The sequence below is a fragment of the Mobula birostris genome, chromosome X (assembly GCF_030028105.1).
Source record: "Mobula birostris isolate sMobBir1 chromosome X, sMobBir1.hap1, whole genome shotgun sequence".
NCBI lineage: Eukaryota > Metazoa > Chordata > Chondrichthyes > Myliobatiformes > Myliobatidae > Mobula > Mobula birostris.
This window is the reverse complement of record NC_092402.1, coordinates 44,108,686-44,136,612: the sequence shown is the minus strand read 5'-3', so window position 1 is coordinate 44,136,612 and position 27,927 is coordinate 44,108,686. Positions and strand designations below refer to the sequence as shown.

The 27,927-nt window shown below is 43.3% G+C and overlaps 1 protein-coding gene across 16 annotated transcripts in view; it reads left to right on the top strand.

Annotated features, from left to right (window-relative positions):
- The window catches only part of LOC140191785 (thyroid hormone receptor alpha), a 534,600-nt gene that overhangs the window by 441,996 nt on the left and 64,677 nt on the right, over positions 1 to 27,927 (top strand). For all 16 annotated transcript variants that reach the window (XM_072249536.1, XM_072249528.1, XM_072249531.1 and 13 more), the window contains 3 exons: positions 11,150 to 11,355; positions 17,359 to 17,505; positions 21,402 to 21,660. In XM_072249536.1, the coding sequence (XP_072105637.1) occupies positions 11,150 to 11,355; positions 17,359 to 17,505; positions 21,402 to 21,660 (612 nt within the window). The remainder of the gene's footprint in view (positions 1 to 11,149; positions 11,356 to 17,358; positions 17,506 to 21,401; positions 21,661 to 27,927) is intronic.

Here is a 27,927-nt window from a genome sequence, read left to right as displayed (position 1 = left end):
GCTGAATTGCAGTAAGTATATAAATTAAATAATTGCATTAAATAAGTAGTGCAAAAAAAGTAGTGTTCACAGGTTCAATGTCCATTCAGGAATTGAATGGCAGAGGGGAGGAAGCTGTTCCTGAATCTCTATCTCTATCTCCGTCTCTCTATCTCTGTCTCTATCTCTCTCTCTCTATCTCGCTCTCTCTATCTCTATCTCTATCTCACTCACTCACTCACACCATAATTCTCACTGATGTGGGTATTACTCTAATGATAGAATATCACATGGAAGTTTGTAGAGCAGAGCAATACACCATACAATACTTACTTGACATGAGTACTGACACTTTGGAGCTCAGTCCTCCAGCTAATGACCCTATCAGCCTCACACAGTTGAACATCCACTGAAGTACAGTGAACTTTTGAAGAACAGGAAGGATTCCAGTCGCTGTCACTATTTGGAAGTTTTTTAACCATTTACAAGTTAATTACAAGATTTTTTTAATGGAACTTGTTACAATTATACAATTGTTTGAAGCTCTCCAAAGTTCATTCAAGTTGCCTAAGTCTACTAGAGTAGAATGGCAGGTACTGTTGGACATATAACAGACATTAGAATATCCACACTGAATTTCTTTCTTTATTGTACACTCGTATTATACTTCTTTGTTTTACTGTGAATGCCTGCAAGAAAATGAATCTCAGGGTCGTATTTGGTGACGTACGGTATATGTATTTTGATAATAAATTTACCTTGAACTTTGACTGCCAGAACTGCATTTATAGGGACTCTCTGTATAAAACAGCAAGACTGGGAGAGGACCAGCAAAGTGGGTCAAGCTGCTGAAAGGGTGAAGAGGAGGAAATGCAAGCAGGAGATTTTGTCCATGTTGTGTGTTCAGAAAGCATTTCTCCTCCTTGAATCACAGCAAAGAACACTTAAAAGATGAGCTTTATTTGTCACATGTACATTGAATCATACAATGAAATGTGTGGTTTGTGTCAATGGCCAATACAGTCCGAGGATGTGCTGGGGGCAGACTGGAAGTGTCACCACACCTTCTTGCCCACATCTTACTAACCCTAAATGTATGCCTTTGGAATGTGGGAGGAAACTGGAGCACCTGGAGGAAATCCACATGGTCACAGGGAGGACTCCTTACAGACAGCAGTGGAACTGAACCCGATCACTGGCACTATAAAGTGTTACGTGACTGTGCCACTTCTACTTCACTGAGGATGTTCCTGCTGTAATCTAGCACTTGCTACAGCCATCAGAACAGAACAATGACTACATTGCTAATAGCCTTCAGAATGGAGGTGAGGGCACCTGCAAAACCTCACAATTTGCCACCCAGGAGCTCAGCAAGGTTCTCCCTTCAAAGATAACTGATAGCATCTCGGTCCCTTCTGCAAGAGACCATTCTGGTTAAGTGTATGTAGCTTTGAGGTGGTTACAGGCCAGTGGAGTTGTGGGGCTAGTCACTGACTACGTGCTTAATATCTGCATAAGATCTCTGCTACATGCCAAAGTCAAAAGGGATTACACTCCTTCAGCGTCCATCTAGTTTGGATAGTAAGTCATGCAAGCCAGTTCTCGCTGTACTTGCAGCAGTCGTGACACCTTCTCTCTGTGCAACAGCCGCTTTACTAATCTAAGGATTGGGGCGAGCAGAGGAATAAATAAGACGTGCGGTGACATCGCGTGCAGCTTGTAACTCAGGAGTACTGTCTGGGCTTAATGAGATGTGAGAAGGAGAATTGGGTATCAGATGTCATCATCCGCAAAGATGTAACCCCTGCTTCTGGGTAGCCATGGTCTCCACTCTGGTTCCCTTGTCTCTCTGCAGTTAGTTCCTGTTGCCATCTTGTTCTGAAAGAGTTTAAAGTTCAAAGTAAGTTTATTATCAAGGTACATTACAGTGTATTAGACCATAAGACATTGGAGCAGAGTTACCCTATTCTAACTTGAGATTAATTTTCTTGCAGGCATTTACAGAAAAAAAAAAGAAATACAATTGCATTTACAAGAAAGCTATACATAATAACATAAGAAATAGGAGCAGGAGTAGGCCATCTGGCCAGTCGAGCCTGCTCTGCCATTCAGTAAGATCATGGCTGATCTGGCCATGGACTGTTCTCCACCTACCTGCCTTTTCCCCATAACCCTTAATTCCCCTACTATGCAAAAATCCAACCTTGTCTTAACTATATTTACTGAGGTAGTCTCCACTGCTTCATTGAGCAGAGAATTCCACAGATTCACCACTCTCTGGGAAAAGCAGTTCCTCATCATCTCTGTCCTAAATCTACTCCCCCTAATCTTGAGGCCATTTCCCCTAGTTATAGTCTCACCCACCAGTGGAAACAACTTTCCTGCCTCTATCTTATCTATCCCTTTCATAATTTTATGTTTCTATAAGATCTCCTCTTCTGAATTCCAGCGAGTACAGTCCCAGGGGATTTGATCTCTTCTCATAGTCTAACCCTCTCATCTCTGGAATCAACCTGGTGAACCTCCTCTGCACCACCTCCAAAGCCAGTATATCCTTCCTCAAGTAAGACCAGAACTTCACGCAGTACTCCAGGTGCGGCCTCACCAGTACCCTGTACAGTTGTAGCATGACCTCCCTGCTCTTAAATTCAATCCCTCTAGCAATGTAGGCCAACATCCCATTTGCCTTCTTAATAGGCTGCTGCACCTGTAAACCAACCTTTTGCGATTCATACTCAAGCACTCCCAAGTCCCTCTGCACAGCAGCATGCTGCAATCTTTTACCATTTAAATAATCTTATCTTCCATATTTCCTTCAAAAGTGGATGACCTCACATTTACCAATATAAACAAAGACTGACAAACATCCAATGTTTAAAGAAAGAATAACTGTGCAAATAAAAAAATAATACTGAGAACAAGTTGCAAAGAGTCCTTGAAAGTGAGTCTGTAGGTCATAGAATCAGTTCAGAGTTATGGTGAATGAAGGTATTCACACTCATTCAGGAGCCTGATAGCTGAAGGATAATAACTGTTCCTGAACATGGTGGAGACCTAAGGCTTCAGTACTTCTTGCCTGATAGTAGTAGCAAGAAGAGGACACGGCCTGGATGATGGGGGTCCTTGGTGATGGCTGCTGCTTTCTTGTGTCAGCGCTCCTTGTCAATGTGCTCAATGCTGGGGAGGGCTTTGCCTGTAATGGACTAGGTTGTGCCCACCACTTTCTGTAGAGGAGAGAGGGAAGTGAGGAAAATAGGCAATCTGTGAGGTTGTCATAACCCAGTATCTTACAGCCCTCAAAAATTGCAGCTGTAAGGTTTGCATACTGTATGTTGAGGTGGGGAACTGAACATGCAGAGTGATAGGGGTAGTGGAGAGGTGTGTCACATACTGTAGGTGTGGTATATTGGTCAGTGCGTACACATGATCCTTCTGCTTGAGGAGGACTAACCTTAGATCATCAAACAGTACAGCACAGAACAGGCCCTTCAGCCAACAATGTCTGTGCCAGCCATGATGTCAATTCAAACTAATCCCATCTGCCATTCCCTACTAATTCATGCTCCTGTCTAAATGCCTTCTTTAACCTTGCTGCTGTATCTGCTTCCATTAATTCCCCGGCAGTGTTTTACAGTCAACTACCGCTCTCTGTGCAGAAAATTTGTCTCATAGATCTCCTTTAAACTTTCTGCCTCTCACCTTAAAGCTATGCCCTCTAGTATTTGACATTTCCACTAAGTGAAAAACACTACCTGCCTAAGCCATTGCCGTTAATAGACGCAGACTTGCTTTAACCTTGATAACCGTTCACAGTGTCACCTCCCCCCAACCACCCACCCCTGCATGTATGAACAAATAGCTGAGAATATAAGTCAGTGCAGGCTGGCAGGCTGCTCCAGTCATTATAGTGAACGGGCACATAGACTGCATTGTGATCACCCAGGAGTTAACAGTCCTTCCTGTCTCAGAGGCTGTTGAACTTAACCCCTTTTACACAAAATAAATTTGTACTGCTTGATGCTTAATGTTTACAAATCATATAATCGGAGGAGTTGGCCATCAGTGAAAGTGCTCACAACCTTCCTACCCTTACAGGAGAGTTGCCCCAATGTCAGACCTTGGTCATGTTGAGTTGTTTTTGGGCATTGGTGGCAGGGCACTCTGTGATTTAACCATCCCTATTTTTTTTATTTTGAACAGCTGTCTTAATGAGAAGATATTTCCTGGCAGGAATATGTCTTTATCCAACATCTGTGATGGATTTAAACTGAGACCAAGAATTATCAGCACAGTGTGCTGTAAAAGCTGCTTCATCAGTGTCCAGTTATGTTGCTACATAGTGTTGGTAAACGCTGATACCAGCATGAGGAAGGTTTAATGAAGACCATAAAACACTAAGACATTGGAGCAGAATTAGGCCATTTGGCCTATCAAGTCTGCTCCACCATTCCATCATGACTGATTTATTATCCCTCTCAACCCCGTTATCCTGCCTTCTCCCCATAACCTTTGATGCCCTGACTAATCAAGAACCTACCAATCTCTGCTTTAAATACACCCAATTACTTGGCGGCCACAGCTATCTGTGGCAATTAATTCAACAGATTCACCACCCTCTAGCTAAAGAAACTCCTCCTGATCTCCGTTCCAAAGCGACATCCTTCTATTCTGAGGCCGTGCCCTCTGCCAGCAGAAGTCCACAGAAGTCACACCACCATCTCAACTAGTTCAATGATATGATCAAAACACAAGTGAAGTGATTAGTTGTATTTTGAGCATCTGGTAAACTATCCTAACTCGAGGTTAGGATTTCTGACTTGAGATCATGACTTTTGGGTGTTTGTAGGCAGTGTATGGAAAGCTGGAGTCTCGACTAAACAGCAGGCCTCCATTCAGATGCAGGCTTTATTGTCCACTTGAAACCAAGTCTGAAAGCTCTGAAGCCTGCCCCTTTTCCAGTGAGTCTTCCTCTGTAATTTGAGCTCTTCTCGTGAATCTGGTTGAACTCTCTTGGCTGAATCAAATCCTTTTTCTCTCCTCCATGCATGAGATTATGCTTGAAATCTGAATTGGTCGCTGGGCCAGCTGTTGCTTGGCAGATGTGACAAACTAGCAAACAAACAATAAAATAATATGCATGTAAAAGTTCAAAGTTCAAAGTATAATTTATTATCAGAGTACATAAATGTCACCACATACAACCCTGAGATTCTTTTTCCTGTGGGCATACTTAGCAAATCTATAGAATAGAAGCTGTAAACGTGATCAATGGATAACAAACTGCAAATCTGAATATAAATAAATAACGAGCATCAAATAACAATATAACAGAGTCTTTAATCTAGTGTAGTTGTCCCCTTTTGTTCAAGAGCTTGATGGTTGAGGGGTAGTAACTGTTCTTGAACCTGGTGGTGCAAGTCCTGAGGCTCTTGTACCTTCTACCTGATGGCAGCAGTGAGAAAAGAGCATGGCCTGAGTGGTGAGGATCTCTGATGATGGATGCTGCTTTTCTACAGCAACATTACATGTGCTCAATGGTAGGGAAATGTTTACCCGTGATGTACTAGGTTGAATCCACTACCTTGTGTAAGATTTTCCGCTCAAAGGCATTGGTGTTCCCATACCCGGCTGTAATGCAGCCAGTCAGCACACTTTCCACCACACATCTATAGAAGTTTGTCTAGGTTTTTGATGACATGCCAAATCTCCGCAGACTCCTGAGGAATTAGAGGCACTGTAATGCTTTCTTTGCAATCATGTTTATATGATGGGTCCAGGACAGTTCCTCTGAGATAGTGACACCCAGGAATTTAAAGTTCCTGACCCTCTCCACCTCTGATCCTCCGATGATTACTGGCTCATGGACCTCTGGTTTCCCTCCCCCGCCCCCCCCAAAGTTACAATCAGTTCCTTGGTATTACTGACATTGAGTGAGAGTTGTTGTTATGTAGTGCCTTAATGCAGGATCCCAGTGCCTTGAATCTATAGCAGACCACTGTATAGCAGCATGTTAATCACTAGGGTAGACCAAAGAGTTGGGAAGGAGAAATTAAGTGCAGGCAGGGCCAGCACTTATTAATTGCGCTTAACTTTAACCTCTTGCCATTTGATAGGGCAGCTAACGTGAGCACATTGCTGTTCATTTTGAGTCGCACATCAGCCAGACCAGTTAAGAGATGCAAATCACTAGTGGACCAGGTAGATTTTAAGCAACAATCCAATAGTTTCATGGCCACTATTATGGATGATAGCTATTTTTTTCCTAGATTTACTAAGTAAACTGAATTTAAATACTAGTCTGTCACGGTAGAGCCTGAACTTAGCTTGTTTTCACAGACCTCTGGAACACGAGTAAACTAACATTATCATTAAGTTACTATACCCAATGGTTGTGCTGGAGTTAAATAGAGGCGCTTTTGAATCTTTGGACAGCCTGCCTCAACTATGCTGACTTTATAGCTCATTTACACTAATCCTATTTGCCCCCATTAGGTCCATATCCTTGCCTGCTTAAGTGCTTCTCTAAATGCCCCCAGACATAATGATTGTATTTGATTCTATCATCACCTCTGCCAGAGATTAACCACTCTCTGTGTAAAAATCTTTCCCCTCAAATATTGATTAAACCTTCCTCTCAACTTAAGCCTATGCTTTGTTTCGTATACATCTACCAAGAGTAAAAGAGTCCTGACTACCTACCCTATCTCAGTCTCTTATAATTTCATATACCTCTATCAGGTCATCTCTCTGCCTTCATTGCTCCAAAACGAAACCCCAGTCTATCCAATCCTACCCATAATTAAATTTCTCCAATCCAGACAACATCCTGGTGAATCTCCTCTGTCCTCTCTCTAATGCAACCAATCCTGGCAACCAGAATTGCACACAGTACTCCAAGTGCAGGCAAAATGATGTTTTATAAAGTTGCAACATAGTATCTCATCTTTCATGTCCTATGCTCTGACTAATGAAGGTAAGCATGCCATATCCCTTCTTCAGCACCTTTTCGACACGTGTTTGGATTTCAAAGTAAATTTATTATCAAAGTACATATATGTTACCATATATTCACTTTCTTGTAAGCATTTATAGGAAGAAAGAAATACAATAGAATTTTATGAAAAACTATAAATAAAGATTGACAAACAACCAATGTACAAAAGGAGATAGACTGAAAGTAAAAAATAAGACTGAGAATATGAGTTGTAAAGAGTCCTTAAAAGTTAGTCTGTAGATCGTAGAATCAGTTCCGAGTAGTGGTGGATGAAGTCATCCACACACTTACAGGGAATTGTTAACTTGAATGCCAAAATCCCCTTGTTCATTAACACGCTACTATTTAATGGATATGACCTACCCCTATTTGACTTCCCAAACTACATCACCTTGTACATATTGGGATTAAACTCGAATGGCCCTCCCAACTTTCCATACACTCAGTGGCCACTTTATTAGACACTGGAATTCACCTAATAAGGTGGCCACTGGAGTGGAAGCCGGTGCAGTCTTCTGCTGCTGTAGCCCATCCACCTTCAAGGCTTGAAATATTGTGCATTCAGAGATGCTCTTCTGAACTCCACTATTGTCACGCGTTGTTATTTGAGTTACTGTCAGCTTGAACCTGTGGGGCCATTCTCCTCTGACCTCTCTCATTAACAAGCCGTTTTCACCCACTGGACATCCGCTCACTGGATGATTTTTTGTTTTGCATTCTCTGTAAACTCTAGAGACTGTTGTGCATGAAAATCTCAAGAGATCTGCAGTTTCTGAGATACTCAAACCACCCCATCTGACACCAACAATTATTCCACAGTCAAAGTCACATCGTTTACATTTCTTCCTCATTCTGATGTTTTGAACAACACCGAACCTCTTGACTATTACAGCGTGTTTTTATGTATTGGGTTGCTGCCATATGATTGGCTGATCAGATATTTGCATTAACGAGCAGGTGTACCTAATAAAATGGCCACTGGGTATATATCTTGCTTTGCTAGCGTTTGTGCAGTGAATGTTGCAAGTATGTTTATCACTTTTAGCTTGAAGAATTTGAGGAAAAGGCACACCATTAACATTCTTATTATTCATTACCTGCATATTGACACTTTGGTAGTGGATTGCTATCTTCAGCTGCTGCAGCCTTTAGGGTGAAGATATTGCTAATGTAGTTACAAATTCTTCATTCCACACTAACCAGTCTCTCCTCCCACTGTTCCCTTGGTTATGTTCTTTGAATACTTTTACTGCAAAAAGATGCTTATAGGCAAAGGCTGTGGAAGGATCTTAAAAATCCATGTTTTCATGAATTTTCATTGGAACCAGTTGCAGTGCTCCCCAGGTGAATTTTGTTTGGCTTAGTTTTTCTCTGATTTCAGACCTCTGTGAGCTATATACACAGAATTAGTTAGAATTATTCGGCAGGTCAGGCAGCAACATTGGAGAGTGGAACAGAATTAATATTTCATGTGAGTGAGCGTACAACAAAATCTGGAAAAGATCACAGATGCAGCAGGCTTTCAAAGACACACAGAATCAGAAACTTCTTGAGGTACCATGTCTTGAAGATGTCCTCAGTGGTGGTGAGGGTTGTGCCCATGATGGAGCTGGCTCAGTCTACAACTCTCTGTAGTCGCTTGTGATCCTGCATATTCGGAGCCTCCATACCAAGCAGTGATGCATGCTGACCTGGCCTTGGCCTTAGCTCCTGCTTGCCTCTTCCCCAAATGCCTCTATTGACCAAAAATCTGCCTATTGTCCTGGAATATGTTCCATGATGCAGCCTTTATATCTCTCTTGGGTAGAGAACTCCAAAAACTGACAACTCTCGGGGAAAAGAAACTCCTTCTCATTTCTGTCTGCAACAACTCACCACTGGGCATGATCCTTCAAGTGGGGCAAACCCTTTGCATTTAGTAGTGTAATCTAATATACCACACCTTGTTTAGCTTAGGTGGCACCAGATCCAGAGCATTATAGCTCCTGCTTGCTGTTGGCCCACAGCGAATTGTAAGCTTTGTATAGTGAGTTCTGTGGGGGATTCAGAAGCCCCACCTCAAACTGATTTCATTCAATTTGGACCACAATTCACTGTTAAAAAGTCTTGGAGGTTCAGAGAACAGCATCTCATCACTAGATCAAGAAATTTATGTCACCCGTTAACAATTTCAGATCAGATTGCCCCTCACTGGATGATTTTTTTTTGTTTTTTGCACCATTCTCTGTAAACTCTAGAGACTGTTGTGTGTGAAAACCTCAGGAGATCAGCATTTTCTGAGATACTCAAACCACCCCATCTGGCACCAACAATCATTCCGCAGTCACTTAGATCACATTTCTTTCCCTATTCTGATGTTTGGTCTGAGCAACAAATGAACCTCTTGACCATGTCTGCATGCTTTTATGCATTGAGTTGCTGCCACGTGATTGGCTGATTAGACATTTGCATTAACAAACAGGTATACAGGTGTACCTAATAAAGTGGCCTCTAAGTGTATGTTAGTGATAATCAACCTGATTTTGCTTCTGAGTTGGAGCAGGTTGAAGGTCTGCATGCTATTATTTTCTTCTATTCTTTTAACTATCACCTGTACTCCCAACCCAAGGGAGTGAGGGGTCTTCAGTTTGGGAACCCTGCCTCACAAGGTATATCCTTTACAGTCCCAAAGACCAAGTCTGCGGTTCCGTAATTCAACTTGGCGCAGGTCTGGCCCGTCCCCCGCTCCTACAGCTCGGAAATCACCCGAGCTGTCTTCAGATTCGTCTGGGGATCCAAGATGGAGCGGGTGAGACGGACGGCCATGCACAAGTCCCTGGACAACGGGGGCAAGAACGTCCCCAATGTCGCCCTCACCCTGATGGCCAGCTTCGTATGTGGCTGCATCAGGTTGTGTGTAGAGCCCAGGTATGTGGGCACCAAGTACCACTATGTGCCCAGGTTCTACTTGTCGCCCTGGCTGCGAAGGATGGGTCTGGCCCCACTCCCGCGCAACGCCCCAGTCAGCTGGTCGTTGCCGGCATACCTATCCCACGTAGCAAAGTTCTTCCAGGAGAACGCCTTTGACCACAAGGCCATCAGGCAGTGGTCGGCACGTAGTGTCCTGCAGGCACTGCAGGAGAAGGACGTGATGGACACAGTGGGGTGGTTCCCTGAGCAGACCGTCCAGTTCATCTGGCAAAATGCCTCATCGCCAGATCTCACCAACAGGCACCAAGACCTCGCCTGGCTGGCGGTGAGAGGGGCCCTCCCAGTCAGAGCCCTCCTGTACGCCCGGAACGTCGTCTCCGCACCCCACTGCCCACGGGAGGACTGCAGTGAGGAGGAGTCTGTGACCCACCTCTTTGCACACTGCCAGTTCGCAAAGAGGGTGTGGAGGAGGATGGACGGGCTAGTGTCACATTTCATCCCCAGCAGCTGCGTGACAGAGGACTCTCTGATCTACGGGCTGTTCCCGGGGACGCACACGGAGACCAACATCCGGTGCTGCTGGCAGATCATCAACTCGGTGAAAGACGCTCTCTGGTCAGCCCGAAACTTGATGATCTACCAGCACATGGAGATGTCCGTGGGAGAATGCTGCCGACTGGCACACTCTCGGCTGCAGGAGTACGTGCTGAGGGACGCACTGAAACTTGGTGCAGCCACCGCAAGGGCCCGGTGGGGAAGGACCACAGTTTAGGTTTCTCCACCCGTGGGAGTGGGAGGGGTCGGTGGGCGAGGAGTATACCCCTCAACAATGAGATGCTAAGCTGAACTACTGGAGTGCCACGTGGGTGGCTATAAACACGGGTATTTTACTGAGTATAATGGAAACGTATGTAAAGGATGAAAAGTTATTGAATGGTTTATTGTATATATTTATTTTTGAATAAAGTATATTTTGAAATTAAAAAAAAAAAACTGTAACACAATAAATCTAAATCTAATTGTAATTATCCAATTCATTCATGGTCAGCATTTGGTATCTAAGGTCATTTTTGAAATATTAATCTGCACCAATTAGTAAAATCTACCATTGAGGTGCTGTGAAATGCAGTTTCATTACTGTGTGTCAAAAGGTTTGGCCCTCATCATCTTATCACCGTTAATTCAAGTCTGTTCTGGGCTCCTTGGATCTGTTGGACAGCTATACAAGGGAACTGACTGCGCATGGCTTTCTTCCTTCCTCACTAGTGGTGCTGGACGAGAGCAAGCGCATCGCCAAGAGGAAGCTGATTGAAGAGAACCGGGAGAAGCGGCGGCGAGAGGAAGTGGTAAAGACCATGCTGAACAGGCCCGAGCCCACCAGCGAGGAATGGCAGCTGATCCGCGTTGCCACGGAGGCACACGTGACAACCAATGCACAGGGCAGTCACTGGAAGCAGAAACGGAAATTTCTGGTAAGGTTAAGTACTCACAGTCACACTGTTGTTAGAAAGAGCACTGGTCCAATGCCTGGGCTTCTCAGATGTCCCGACCCCAGTACAGTAAAATTCCTTTAATCCCACCAAATTGGGACCTTGGCATTAATGGAATTGCAGATTTTCCGGACTATCAGATGTCATTCGTCATATATTTAGTTCACTTTTTCCTTCGGTGCTACATGTCATGATAATAAATTTTCCAGTGAACACTAACTTTGAAGGGAGCACAGGTGACAAAGCCATAGTAAGTTTCAAGGGAAACAGGTCCAGGTAAGGTAAGCACAGCTGATCGAACCCCCTACTATCATGCAGGAGATACTATCACATTAGGACAAGGACTGTTAGGATGGGAAACAGCTTCTTCCCCCAGGCCATGAGACTACAGAACTCTCTGACACCACCCAGGTCTCATCACATATGAAATGCCAGTAGCATTATACTGTTTACTTTTTAACTTGTGTCGTAAATGCACCTTATGCTGCATGTCAGTCTTCTGGAATATATTTTATTATTTATTAATTTATTTGTGGTAATATTACTTTATGCGTTTTGTGTGAGTTATATGCACACTGTGTGCAGCTTGGTCTAGAGGAACATTGTTTCACTTGGTGGTATTGTCGTCGTCGTCTGAACCCTTAGTGCCTAGGTGGCACATGAGGCCTCACTTGGTGGTACATAATGACAATAAACTTGAACTTGAACTTGAGAAGCAGAGGATTTTAAAGACAGTTCAGGAACCAAGTGAGGAGCAAGATAGAGCAGGAACCGAGGCCCAGGTTGGTGATTGGGGAGCACAGCAAACATAGCCTGTGCAATCACGGGTGATCAATGGTGCCTTTTAAAATGCATCATTTGGGCATCTGCTCCTGTACCATTTTCTGTTGCTAGAACCATCTGGTGAACCAGCTGGATTTCAGATGGTGAGCAAAGTGCCAAACCATTGGGGTTTGAAATGGTTGGACAGAAGATTATCAGAGTTTTACTGTATATGTGGGAAAATGAGGTTGATTTAAACACACACAAAGTGCTGGAGGAACTCAGCAGGTCAGGCAGCATTTATGGAGGGGAATAAACAGTCAACATTTCGGGCTGAGACCTTTCATCAGGATGCTGATGATGTCTCCCACCTTGAAAGTCGACTGTTTATTCCCTTCCGTAGATGCTGCCTGACCTGCTGAGTTCCTCCAGCATCTTGTGCATGGTGCTGAAGATTAGTGTAATGCTATTACAGTACCAGTGAGAGTAAGGGTTTCCTCTAGGTGCTCCAGTTTCCTCCCACAATCCAAAGCCGTACGGTTTAGTAGGTTAATTTGTCACATGGGTGTGGGTGTAATTAGATAGCACAGGCTCGTTAGGCCAGAAGGGCCTGTTACCGTGCTGTAAGTCAAAATAAATAAATACATTTCCAGCATCTGCAGAATCTTGGGTTTATCATTTAAACACTGCTGGGCTCTCCTGCGCCCTCTGCTGATCTGTGTGGCCCAGACAACCAAACAGCCCCAGCTGGAATGACCAGAAAATCTCCGGTCATAAATCCATGCAATGAATGATCACAGCTGAAGACCAAAACTGCCTACACAGCGCTGTTTCCAAATCCACCCTGAGTCTGTGAATACCCAACCCTCTGGAGGGATCAGATGCAAAAGTTCATTTGAAGGGCAAAGTAAGAGGATTAATTTTAAAACATTTTGACACCAATTATTTTAATTATTTTTGAGGGGGAGGGGAAGAAGCTTCTTCAGCTGTCTCGTATGCTTTCCTCATCTTTGGTCTATTGCCTACATTTCTTTCTCGAAGCTCATTGGATAGTGCTGGTGGCTTTTCCCACGGGATTGTCCATGCTTGTGAAGGTTTTTGGGGAGGACAGCAGAGAAATTCCAGATGTGTCTGTGGCCATCTGCTGAAATGATCATGTGCCTTCCTGTGGCAGTATCATCATCTAAGCTGTGCTTTACTACTTCTAAGGGCTCCAGCACTCAAGGCAAGTTGTGACTGCACTGGTGCGTTCCAGAGCCAGAATTAACTGCAATGCTTGTGGTTTGTCAGGGGATTTTCGATCATATTATTCTTTAGAAAGAAGAATATTTCCATTTTTAGAGCATCCTTCACAGAATATCCTTTACTCTGCTCTGAGTAAGGTTCTCTTGAAATAGTAGCCAGTGGTTGACAAGTAATTATACAATAATGACCACATAATCTAATCAGCTGGTTGAAAGATAAGAGGTGTTTGTACTTCTAGAAGAGCCATTGATCTCATTTCAATCCTCCTAAGAGAGTAAATCTGCTTGACCCAAAACTTGATTCAGTGCTACACTGCCATCCTACTAGGCATGCGTTTCAGGAGCAGGACTTGAACCTTCACCCTTCTGACTCAAAGAGGAACAGGCTACAGACTGACCCCCCATTGACATCTGCTCTGCAGGAAGATTGTTCAATGGGATCTTTATGACAGCATGCCAGTCCTTCACGTGGCACTCCTTGTAATGAGACACATGGGAGTGAAGACATGACTGTACCTTCCTGGCCACACCCTTCCCTCCCATTACTTGCGAGCATCACCCAACACTGCTTGATGGCATTTATGTTCTCCGCATTATAATAAATTTGTATAGCAACCTTTCACATTAAAAAAATCTCAAGATATTTCACAGGAATATTATCAAAGAAAATTTTAAACCATGGGAGATGTGGAATTTTAGGACCAAAGAGGTTTGTGGCATGAAAGAAGGCCGTTCAGTCCTTTGAGTACATACTGACCAAAAATAGGTCATGAGGTTGATCCCGCCTCCCAATTCTTCAAGTAGTCATCCAGGTAGGATTTTTGCCTTCACCACCCTTTCACCTGTACATTGAAACATGCAGTGTCATCTACAATAACAACGAACACAACGTAAGAACGCAAACAACAGGAATTCTGCAGATGCTGGAAATTCAAGCAACACACATCAAAGTTGCTGGTGAACGCAGCAGGCCAGGCAGCATCTCTAGGAAGAGGTGCAGTCGACGTTTCAGGCCAAGACCCTTCGTCAGGACCTAAGGATGTGCGGGGACAGCTCACAAGTGTCACCACACATTCCAGCACCTACATAGTCTGCCCACCTTGTTCAGCAGGACAAGAGGCAGCATGGTAGCGTAGTGGTTGGCGCAACACTTTAAATACCAGCGGCCTGGGTTCAATTCCTGCCGCCGCCTGTAAGGAGTTTGTACGTTCTCCCCGTGATCGAGTGGGTTTCCTCTGGATGCTCCAGTTTCCTCCCACAGTCCAAGGATGTACTGGTTAGTAGTCGATCATTGTAAATTGTAGGGTTAAGTTGGGGGTTGCTGGGTGGTACGACTCTGTGCTGTATCTCAATAAATAAATAAATAGACAGCACAAGCAACAACAAAACAAGCCCCATTCCCACCAACCCACACACACAAACAGGCCTCTTGCTCCAACCAAGAGTCCTTTGCTTGGAGCCCATCAACTTGGATAGGAATTTAGTACTCTGCACCTCCCAACAACCCTTAGAACCGGTCTGGACACTGAGGTAACCTTGAAAGAATCTTGAAAAGTTCCATCTGCTGACTAAGTGAAAAAGGAACAGATGGTGTTCTCCTCTACTTGAAGACTCCGCCTTGGGTTTGCTTCCAATTATTTTCAACTAGTCATTTCTTAGCAATCTCTCACATCAGTACAAGCTGTCCAGAGCATTTAAGTGCCTTCCAAGCTGGAATTAATATAGGCATCCGTTAGTCTTGTGAGACCATGGATTTGCACCTTGGAAAGTTTCCAGGGCCTGGGCATGGTTGTTTGGAAGACCGGCAGTTGCCCATGCTGCAAGTCTCCCCTCTCCATGCCACTGATGTTGTCCAAGAAAAGGGCACTTGGGCCGATATAGCTTGGCACCAGTGTCGTCGCAGAGCAATGTGTGGTTAAGTGCCTTGCTCAAGGACACAACACACTGCCTCAGCTGAGGCTCGAACTAGCAACATTCAGATCACTAGACCGATGCCTTAACCACTTGGCCATGCGCCAACACAATCAAGAATTAGTGGTCCTTTAAATATAGCTTTTCTTGAATTTCACCCAAATTTCACTCTTCCTAAAAACCTCCTGCCATTTCCTGGTCCCATCACCGCCATCCCACTATATCTGAGGTATGTGAATGAATATACAAGTAAAAATATTGCTCAGTTATCATTTGTGAAATGTGCATTGCATGAACCAGCTCATAACAAGCTTCCATGTTGCCTCTCTCCTCATTTTTTTCTCATTGGTATCCTGACTCTCAGTGTTGGAAAGGGAAGAAGTAAAATGCATGAATCGTATAGCCTGGATTGGGCACTGTTCCTCCAACCTGTGATTCCCCTCTGCCGGAGTCTTTCACCAATTGTACTTTGTTCCCAAGTTCCTCGGCATCACAAGCTGTAGGATCTCCTCCGGGGCTACAAATTTGTGATGATGTACTGTCAAATGAATTAACATGTTCAAGGAGCAGATACAGAGACCCAAAAGCAGGGAAATGTGGCTCATGGTAACAAGATAAGAAGTAATCATATATCAGGATTTCTCTTCCATTCCGGGGACCAAAGGCTGCAGACTTTTACCAGGATGGACCACCGCATTGCTTAGCATGATCCAGTAATTTGAAGACCCCTGCTCAATCATAGTGTTATTGTAGATTCCAAGCAGATAAAGGCTTTAATAAATGAAAGTAATAAATAAAGTTCCCCAGAAAGATGACTGCTGCTAAAATTACTGCATAAATCTTTTCTTGCTGGCTAACATTTGATTTCCTTGCTGTTAATTATAGTTGGGAGGAACTAGATGGTCATTTAATCTCTCAAACTTGGATTAAAACAGAGACCAGAAACAACTGATGAAGCAGATTTTTTTTCTTAAAGATTTTGTTTTATTTGACTGAGACCAGAGGACACAGCTTCAGAATAGAAGGGTGTCCTTTTCGAATGGAGATGAGGAGGAATTTGTTGAGCCAAAGGGTGGTGAATCTAGAACTCGTTGCCACAGGCGGCGGCTGTGGAGGCCAAGTCTTTGAGTACATTTAAGGCAGAGGTTGATAGATTCTTGATTAGTCAGGGCATGAAAGGGTATGGGGAGAAGGCAGGAGATTGGGGCTGAGAGGGAAAGGGATCAGACATAATGAAATCGCGGAGAAGACTCCATGGGCCAAATGGCCTAATTCTGCTCCTATATGTTATAGTCTTATGTACATGGAAACAAATGCTTTGTTTGTGTCAGCGACCAACACAGTCCAAATATTAGGATGTTTGGAGGAAAGTATAGGGGGGATGTGAGAGGTAGGATTCTTACATAGTGGTAGGGGCATGGAACGCCCTGCTAGGGGTGGTGGTAGAGGCAGACACATTAGGGACATATAGGAGGCTTTAGATAGGCAGGTGGATTGTGGAAAATGGAGGGCTATGTGGGAGAGAAGAGTTAAGTTGATCTTAGAGTAAGTTAGGTTGGCACAACATCATAGGCAAAAGGACCTGCATTGTGCTGTCATGTTCTACATTCTAAACAGGGTAATAATTCCAAGGAATGGACCATACAGGCAAAGCCAGGGAATGAACTGAACAGACAGAGTAAAACATAACGAATTTGTAGTCTTGGCGCTGAGATAGAATTTGGCTATTGACATAAATGGGCACTCGGCAAGGAGAAACCTTATGGAAATATCCAGTCTTGGATCCCTTGAGATTTATTTTAATTTATTCTGGATCGGGACATCACATCACTTTATTGCCCATCCTTAATTTCCCATGAAGAGGTTTTGGTAAGCCACCATCTTGAACTGTTGCAGTCCTTATGATAGTTCACAGGTTGTGTAGGGGATTCCAGGTTGCAGGCTCACAGACTTTATTTCATTGCATCTCCGATGGTGTCTGATCAACTCAGACACAATAATTCTCAATGTGCTTTCCTGCAGTATGATTTTTACAATGTCTCTCACAGATCACATTCTGTGCCCACAGCCAGGAGACATTGGCCAGTCTTCAATGGTGACCACAGCAGAAGGAGATAAAGTTGACCTTGAAGCCTTCAGCCAATTCACTAGGATTATCACCCCAGCCATTACCAGAGTTGTGGATTTTGCCAAAAAACTACCAATGTTCTCAGAGGTATTTTGTTGTGAATGTTATTCTACCTTTGTTTTCTTTTAATCTTTTGAGTGCTACACAGACAGGTCATGTAACCTTTTGATTCCCAGACGTTGCATTGCATAAGGTCTGATTACACATTGAATAGTCACAGTATTTAGCACACAGCACAAGCAGCTGGATTTTCAGAAGTTTATAACCTGGATGAATCTCCCGAGAGAATTAAATTGAAACGTCTTTTTAAAAAAATGCTAAGACTCGTCAGCAAATCATGACAAGAGTGACACACACAAAGCATGTGTTCAAACATCCATCAATGTCAGCCTCAGAAATACTCAACAAATGAGCATCTACTGCTCATCCTAACCATCTGACTTCCTTAATATGGAACAGGTCCCTCAGTTCCTCTGTCTTATTCCCAATACAAATTCTCATAACACAGACTGTAAAGAACCCACATTAACTTCAGCTATTCATTTTCTTTTTACATCTTTATAGAAAGTTCAACAATCTGTTTCTATTTTTCTTGATAGATTTTACATTAATTTCCTAAGTCCTTCTCTCTGGAATGATGAGGGTTTTTTTTGCTTACTGCTTTTTAATAGAAACATTATAAGCCTTTCTCTTTGATCTAGTATTTTTTAGCCTTTTAATAACCATGGTTGGACAATTATATGTATTACTTATAACCTACATATTAATTATTCAGATTTAGATTCAGATTCAGATCTACACTGGGGTGGAATGAAATTCCTTGCTTACTAGAAGCTCACAGGGTAACCAAATGCAACAATCAATTCTGTGAGGAGTGGAAAATAACAGGATTGTGTACAGATTAAATAATAACCAAAAAGTAGTTAAATGTTTATTGAATTGGATTGGTTTATTATTGTCACATGTACAGTGATACAGTGAAAAGCTTGTCTGCCATACTGTTCATGCAGATCAAATTATTGCACAGTGCACTGAGGTAGAACAAGATAAAGCAATAAAAATGCAGAATAAAGTGTAACAGCTGCAAAGAAAGTGCTGTGCAGGTAAATAATAAAGTGCAAGATCATAATGAGGTAGATTGTGAGGTCAAGTGTCCATCTTGTCGTACAAGAGGACCATTACAGAAGGTGCAGTGCAAGTACACAAGTAAAGCGCAGGGGCCGTGACTAAGTAGACTGGGAGATCGAGTTCATTTTTAGCATCTATCTGAGAGGTTCATTCAGCAGTCTGATAGCAGCAGGATAGAAGCTGTCCTTGAGCCTGGTAATAGGTGCTATCAGGCTTTTCTACCTTCTGCCCAGTGGGAGAGGGGAGTTCAACGTAAATTTATTATCAAAGTACATATATGCCAACATATACAACCCTGAAATTCATTTTCATTTCCTTGTGGGCATACACATAAAATCCAAGAAACATAATAGAATCAATGAAAGACTAATTTCAAAGAGAAATGTGCAGGGTGGATGGAGGCTTTGATTATGCTGGCTTCTTTACTGAGGAAGCAAGGAGGATACACAACTCCTCTCAGGTATAGAACAAGTCCACACTCCACCCAATAATCTCCAGGGCAATCCAACACCCCCAAAGTCCTGACCACCATTCGCAAACTTCAAGGTTTAGTCTGCTGACAATCAGTACTGTGCACCCCACTTATCGCCAACCCTAACTGACAATTGTAACCCTGCATCTCCGACCCCTGCCTGCAAATGACAATCACAGCTAATCCCCTCTCCCAATCCTCAACCCTTCTGCTCAGAGCCCCCATCTCTCTCCCCATGGACTCTGGCCTGGCTGTGACCCATTCCTTTGGCTGTAGACATTTGTGGAAAGGCCGAACAGAAAAGCAACACTTCACCCATCTTGGATGCTGCTCCACCTGATTGCAGGTCCATGCAGAGCCCATTCAATGGCTTACCTCATTGTGACTTGTCCTGACTCTAACGATGCTGTAAACTGTCCTATTTCTGGCTCTTCCTTTTATTGACAATAACCTCTCATTTACCCACTTCCTACCTCACCCGCCACCTTCTTGCCCCCCTGCTTATCCTGTCCATGCCCTTTTGAAGACCCTGTGTATCTGCCTTACATGTCATCTTCTCACCCAGCTTTGGGCCATCAGGAAACTGAGATATGTTGCACATTTCTTTCTGTCTCAGTCATTATTAGATGTTGTAGGTGGCTATGTGCTCTGTGCTAATTCGAATACGGCCCAACCTGAAAGAGACTCATTTATGTCTACTCTCCATTATCGGCCTTTAAAACAATCTGTCATTTATGCAAATACATTAAACGCAACCTTGTAAGTTCTAATTCTAAGTCGCAGTTTTTTGTGAGATACCTTCTCAAATGTCTTTTGAAAACCTAGATATTTTGCACCTACTGGTACCCCTTACTGGCATTGCAACTTACATTTTTAAGACAGTGTTAGATTTGTCAACACAAATTCTATTTCACATAGTGGCCCTGTCTATCGATACTATAGGTTCAGGGTGGATTCCAACAACTGTGCACACTAATGTTCCATTGCATTCTCCAGGATCTTTTATCCCCTCCCTTCCTCCATCCCAAGAAGACCACTGAAGGCTGTAACAGGTTCATTAAGGTCCAAGGAGGGTCATGAAGGGTTGTTCTGTAACCCCACTGAGCCTGCTCACGGCTGTGGTATTGAGAGGTGCTTTCTAACCTAGTCAGAGTGCTTGCCATGTCTTCCAAATGTTGCAGCAGCTGTGATTACCAACCTTTGAGGAGCCTTAGGGAACTACGTATTACTCTTCACAAGATACTCCCTGCTTTGTTTATTGGAGGCCAGGTAGCCATGTGATAATGTCGTTGGTAACTAGCAGGTAAATATTCCCTGGTCACCTGAATGAATGAGAATTTGGAGCATTGTTTCACATGTTCCCACTGACTTTGTTGCTTACTACAGTGATCAGAGGAATAGCCACCTGCAGTCACCAACTTTATCCAGAACCAACATTTCCAGCTGTAAGCTGGGAAGCAAGTACAGGCTATGCCACAATACTGCCATGACCAATTAGCCTGATACAAGTTACCATCTAAGATGAACATGCAAAGGCTGAAGGTATGAAAAATATGGGTGGAGGGAGAAGGGAGAGCAATTATTACATTTCTAGGGATGGACAGAAAGATGGGAACAGGAAAGACCATAAGCATAGAAGCCACATCACGACTGCTCTACGATTTGATCATGGTTGATTTATTTTCCCTCTGAACCCCATTCTACTACCTCCTCCCTGTAACCTTTGGCATCCTGACTAATAAGAACCTATCAACCTCCACCTTAAATATACCCAGTGACTCAGCCTCCAAGGCCATCTGCCGCAATGAATTCCACAGATTCACCACCCCCTGGCTAAAGAAATTTGAAAGGGAAGTCCTTGTATTTTGTGACAGTGCCTTCTGGTCCTAGACTCTCACAATGTTGGAAACATCCTCTGCACGTCAATTCTATATAGGCCTTTCAATATTTGGTAGGTTTCAATGGCATTATCCACCCCTCATTCTTCTAAACTTAAGTGAGTACAGTACAAGAGCCATCAAATGTTCTTCAAACATTAATCCTTTCACTCATTGTCATAAACCTGCTCTGGACCCTCTCCAATGCCAGCACATTCTTTCACAGATATGGGACACAAAAGTGCTCACAATATTCCAAATGTGGTCTGATCAATGCCTTAGAAGCCTCAGCATTACATCCTTGCTTTCATATTCCAGTCCCCTCGAAATGAATGCTAACATTACATTTACAAGCTTTGCTTATGGCCATGGCGTTCTGATTTCACAAACACAGTCTTGGGCATGTCCCAATGACATGATCAGAGGACTCCTAACTTAGCCTTCCATCACGCAGACCCTGTCACTGTTGGCTTTACTTTATTGTCTCTATTTTTGCCCTCTTCCAGCTGCCTTGTGAGGACCAGATCATCCTTCTGAAGGGCTGCTGTATGGAGATAATGTCTCTGAGAGCTGCTATCCGATATGATGCAGAAAGCGAGACACTGACATTAAGTGGGGAGATGGCCGTCAAGAGAGAACAACTGAAAAATGGAGGGCTAGGAGTGATCTCTGATGCCATATTTGAGCTGGGCAAATCCTTATCAGCCTTCAACCTGGATGACACGGAGGTGGCCCTTCTGCAGGCAGTTTTATTGATGTCCTCAGGTAAAACTCCACACTCAGGTGGATTAACATTCATTTCTTCCCCGTGAGGTGGTTTCAGTGGGTCCCACTATGCTAAAGCCAATCTTACTTGGACTGTTAGGCTCAATGGGTAACAAGGTGTCAATAGTTTCTCCACATGAGTTCTTCTTTGCTTCAAGTTCATTATTGTGATTTCATGAGAAAAAGAAGCATATGTCAACCTCTTAAACCTGCTCTTCCATTTGTGAGAACTTAAGAAACAGGAGTAGGAGTGTGCCATACAATTTTTGAAAACCATTTTCCGATGCATCAAGATCATAACTGATCTCCTACCTCAGTGCTATTTTCCAGCAGTGCCTCACTATTCTTTGATTCCCTCAATGCCCAGAGATCCATTGGTCTCTGTTTCAAATACACACAATAACTGGGTGTGGGGGTAAGACTTTGCCCCAATATTGCTTGCCCACACACCAGTTGTTCGCCACAGCCCACAGGGCTTCCACTAGTTAGCAGCCCTTCTCAAAATGGTCCTAGATCCTGTCTTCTTTTTATTGGCTGAGTTATCACATTCTTAGGGAATTGTGTCTGGTCCTGTACCATAACCCTTTCCTGTCTGCTCCCTGCAGTTTTTGATTCCTTTTGTGCATAAAAATCTATCAGCCTTCAATTTGAAGAATTATTTCAAAGCAGCTGCTGCCCTCAAAGGGTATTACAGTTTTGGGCTTCTTGGTGAATCGAAGGATTTGGGATTAGTATGGCAAAGTGACATCAAGGTAAAAGATAAGGCATCTTCTTGCTGAATGATCAAGAAGTGCAACAGACAGATTGCCTGTTCCTGTTTCTTTTACCACTGGCCTTATTTTCCCATAAAGCGCATTCTAGACCTTACAAGGTTACAGCACCATGTCCTGAAGTGTTGGCTTTCATACAGTTGTTAGAAAGCACGTCTCTGGCCGACAGAAACAGCTAAATGGGCGCAGTAAGATACTTCACACACAGGTGAATGAATGGGTTTCATCAGAGACGCAGAGAAACATAAAGAATTGGCTCTTCATTATGGATTCCATCTTTGTTTTTCTTATTGGGAGGTTTGGGAACTACAACCAGAGTAGCCTAATAACTGAAGCATATCTTGTAGCTGGCCGCACTGCAGCTAAGGTTGCCATGCAGAGCAAATACTTAGGTATTAAATGAAGCTATAGACAAGTGGGCTGCTTTATTTTGAGCAGCATACACAAAATGCTGGAGGAACTCAGCAAGTTCAGCATGGTAGTGTAGTATTTAGTGTAATGCTTTACAGCACAGCAACCTGGATTCAATTCCCACTACTGTCTGAGTTTGCATGTTCTCCCCTTGACCGTGTGTGTCTCCTCTGAGCACTCCGGTTTCCTCCCACATTCCCAGGGTTAGTGGTTTAATTGGGTGTCATGGGTATAATTGGGTGGTGCAGGATCAATGGGCCAGAAGGGCTTATTGCTGTGCTGTTTTTCTAAATAAATAAATGAATAAAGTCAGGCAGCAACTCTGGAGGGGAATTAACAATCAATGTTTCTTAGCCCAAAACGTCGACTGTTTATTCGCTCCATGGATGCTACCTAGCTGGCCAGTGGTGTAGTGGCATCAGCACAGGACCTGAAGGCAAATGGTCCCAGGTTCGAATCCGGCCGGCTCCTTGCACGCTTTCCATCCGTGCTGGGTTGAGTGTCGAACTAGCAATTTAATCTCATAAGAACAGTCTAGTGCTACGGAAATGGCAAAAAATGCCGCCTGATGCACCACAAGGCGTGAAAAGGAGCAACAATGATAGATGCTACCTGACCTGCTGAGTTTCTCCAGTGTTTTGTGTGTGTTGCTCTGGATTTCCAGCATCTGCAGAGTCTCTTGTGTTTATGATTCACTGGAGTTGCCCTCATTCAGGCAACTGGAGGGTATTCCATCACACTCCTGGTGAGTTTCTTGTCAATGCCAGTTTCCAGGATGTTGAGGCTGGGGTACTTAGTGATTTTGGAGACTGACCCCATCAAGGAGCCCAGCTAAAACTGACATCCATGGATATTAAGATGTAAACACCTAATTGACTGGTGTCATCTTGATAAAAGGAAGTTGAGTTCTGGTTGTTGAAGGCCAATCATCCCAGTATTGTCCCAGTCACCCTCCTAAGACCAACTAAAGATTTACAAGGAAGATGCCAGGACTTGAGGGGCAGAGTTGTAGGGAGAATCTGGACAGGTTAGGACTTTTTCTTTGGAACATGGGAGACTGAGAAACGATCGAATAGAAATGTGCAAAACATACATTGGGTGAATGCACACTGTCTTTTTCCCAGGGTTTGGAAGTCAAGACCTGTAGGATATAGGTTTAAGGTGAGAGGGGAATGATTTAATATGAACTTGAAGGGCACCTTCCTTACACAAAGGATGCCATGTACATTGAAGAAGTGGTTGAGGCAGGTACAATAACAGCTTTTAAAAGACAGTTGCACAGGTACATGCACAGAAAAGGTTTAGAAGGACATTGGCTAAATGCTAGCAAATAGGACTAGCTTAGAGGGGGCACATTGGCCAGCACGAGCTGAAGAGTGTGTTTCCGTGCTGTTTAAATCTGTGATTCTGTGACTATAACTTCAGCTGCTTCATCATAGTCATAGAGCAATACAGCGCAGAAACAGGCCCTTCGGCCCATTTAGTCCATGCCAAACTATTATTCTAACTAGTCCCATCGACCCACACCCGAACCATAGCCTTTCATACCCCTCCCATCCATGTACTTATCCAAACTTCCCTTAAACATTACAATCAAACCCACATCCACCACTTCTCCTGGGAGCTCATTCCACTTTCTCACCATCCTCTGAGTGAAGAAGCTCCCTCTCAGGTTCCCCTTAAATATTTCACCTTTCACCCTTAATCCATCACCTCTAGTTCAAGTCTCGCCCAACCTCATTGGATTTACCCTATCTATACTCCTCAAAATCTCCCCTTGATTTCCTACACTCCAGGGAATAAAGCTGTAACTGATTCAATCTTCCCCTATAACTCAAGTCCTGGCCACATCCTTGTAAATTTTCTCTGTACTCTTTCAATGTTAGTGATATCTTTCCTGTAGGTAAGTGACCAGAACTGCTCACAATACTCTGAATTAGATCTCTTCAATGTCAAATACAACTTTAACATAACATCCCAACTCTTGTACTCAATACTCTGATTTATGAAGGCAAATGTGCCAGAAGCTTTCTTTACAACTTTACCTACCTGTGACGCCACTTTCAAGGAATTATGGATCTGTATTCCCAATCCCTTTGTTCTACAGTGCCCTATTGTTCTCCATGTAAGTCTAAAACAACGGAATCCCAGAACTTTGAGCGGCTAGTCCTGCCTTCCTGCGACCAAGTCTCACTAATGACTACAATGTCATAATTCCACGTGCTGATCCATGTTCTAAGCTCATCCGCCCTTCCTACAATTATCCTTACTTTGAAATAGACGCAACTCAGAACATTATTCCCAACATGCTTAACCTTTCAATTCCTGTCTTCGTATGTAGGCTTCTTATCAACATCTTTTCACACAACCACTCCACTATCTGCCCTGGCACTGTGGTTCCCATCCCCCTGCAACTCTAGTTTAACCACCCTGCTCTCCATAGTGCAGCACAAGCAAGCCTTCCTGCAATGATATTAGTTTCCCCCCTCCCCCCAGTTCAGGTACAAAATGTCCTGTCTGTACAGGTCCCACCTTCACTGGAAGAGGACCCAATGATCCAAAAATCTGACACACTCCTTCCTACATTAACTCCTCATCCACATGGTAAACTGTATTATCTTCCTATTTCTGGCCTCACTAGCATGTGCTATGGGTGGCAATCGTGGGGGCACTGTCCTGCAACTTAGCACCTATCTCCTTTAATTCACTTTGCAGAACCTTGTCACCCTTATTACCTGCAGTGGTGCTAGGAAGTTTGTGAACCCCATAGAATTTTCACTATTTCTGCATAAATATGACCTAAAATGTGATCAGATATTCACACAAGTCCTAAAACCAGATAAAGAGAACCCAATTAAATAAATAATACAAAAATCATTATACTTGTTCATTTATTTATTGAAAAAAATGTCCAATATTACATGTATTTGTTGGGAAAAGTATGTGAACATCTGGGATAGTGCCTTCAACAAAAGCTATATGGAGCCAGGTGTTGCAATCAGTGAGATGGGATTGGAGGTGTGGGCTGTAGAGATGCCCTGGCCTATATATAAAAAAATAAAGACACACAAAGTCAGGTTACTGACAGAGCCCACTCTTCTCAAGAAAGATCTGGTTATGTGCACCATACCTCAATCAAAACAGATTTCAGAGGATCTAAGAAGACGAATTGTAGAGATGCATGAAGCTGAAAAAGGCTACAAAAGCATTTCTAAAGACCTGAGTGTTCATCAGTCCACAGTAAAAGAAATTGTCTACAAATTGAGGAAACTCAGTACTGTTGCTACTCATCCTGCAAAGGTCGCACCAAGAGAACAACATGCAGTGCTGAAGGAGGTGAAAAAGAACCCTAGGGTAACAGCAAAAGACCTGCAGAAATCTCTAGAACTTGCTGAAATTTCTGTTCATGTGTCCACTATAAGAAAAACACTGAACAAGAAGGGTGTTCATGGAAGGACACAACAGAGGAAACCAATGCTCTCCAAAAAAATACATTGCTGCACGTTTGAAGTTTGCAAAAGACCACCTGGGTGTTCTACAATGCTTCTGGGAGAATGTTCTGTGGACAGATGAGTCAAAAGTTGAACTCTGGCAGAAATGCACATTGCTATGTTTGGAGGAAAAAGGGCACTGCACACCAACAACAAAATCTCATCCCAACAGTGAAGCATGGTGGAAAGAGCATCATGGTTTGTGGCTGCTTTGCTGCCTCAGAGCCTGGATAGTTTGCAATTGTTGAGGGAATAATGAATTCAAAATTGTATCAAGACATTTTACAGGAGAATGTTGGGGTAACAGTCCGTCACCTGAAGTTTAATAAAGGTTGTGTAGCCGCCCGGCAAGCCACAGGGTTGCTCAACTCGCTGTCGTCTAGGGAAACAGCCCTCGGCCCCGCCAATCTGGGTAATTAAGTTTGTGTGGATGCTGTGTGATGTACCCCACACCGCCCAAATAACAGACAATACACCATATACGATTAAATGAATTACAGTTTATAGATATTACTGGAACTATATAATTAATAGAGATAAGATATAAAAGAAAAGTAAAAGGCGCCACACTTATCAAAGTTCAATCTCTTCATGCACACAGTTGGCGCTCTAGTAACGATCCTCTCTTCACCATTCGATCCCCTCTGACCACTTCGTCCCGCCGCCTGGGATCACCCACGTTGGTCAACCAGACGCTCCACACAAGTTTGTCTTCGTCTCCTCTCCTCGCCGAAGACCCTAGACCTCGGACTCCGGCTTGGGTCCGCCCCATCGGCCAGCTCACAGCATCGCGTCCACTCTCTCTGTCTCCATCGTGCCTTCTGCCAAAAACCCACGCATCACAATAGCTTACACACACACAAGAAAGAATAACATGGACACCCATTGGTTTATTTGCTCTCTTATCAATAATATAACCCAAAGAAGCTGCTAGCGAGAGAACTTTCTCAGCATTTAACATATCAAAGAAGCCATTTTAATTAGCCTACACAGTAACATAAAAGAAGAAACGCCTTACAGTTGGATAATGCAACAAGACAATAATCCGAAGGACAAGAGTAAATCAATATCAGAATGGTTTAAAAAGAAGAAAATTTGTGTTTTGGAATGGCCGAGTCAAAGTCCTGACCTTAATCCTATAGAAATGTTGTGGAAGGACTTGAAGCAAGCAGTTCATGCAAGAAAGCCCACCAACATCCCAGAGTTGAAGCAGTTTTGTAAGGAGGAATGACCTAAAATTCCTCCAAGCCGATGTGGAGGACTGATTAACAGTTACCGAAAATGTTTGGTCAAAGTTATTGCTGCACAAGGGGATCACACCAGTTACTGAAAGCAAAGGTTTACATACTTTTTCCAACAAACGCATGTAATTATTGAGTGAACAAGTATAATGTTTTGTGTTATTTATTTAATTAGGTTTTCTTTATCTAGTTGTAGGATGTATGTGAATATCTGATCACATTTAAGGTCATATTTATGCAGAAATAGAGAAAATCCTGCAGGGTTCACAAACTTTCTAGCACAACTGTATGTCATTGATACTGACGTGGACCACAACCTCTGGCTGCTCACCCTCCCACTTAAAAATGCTATAA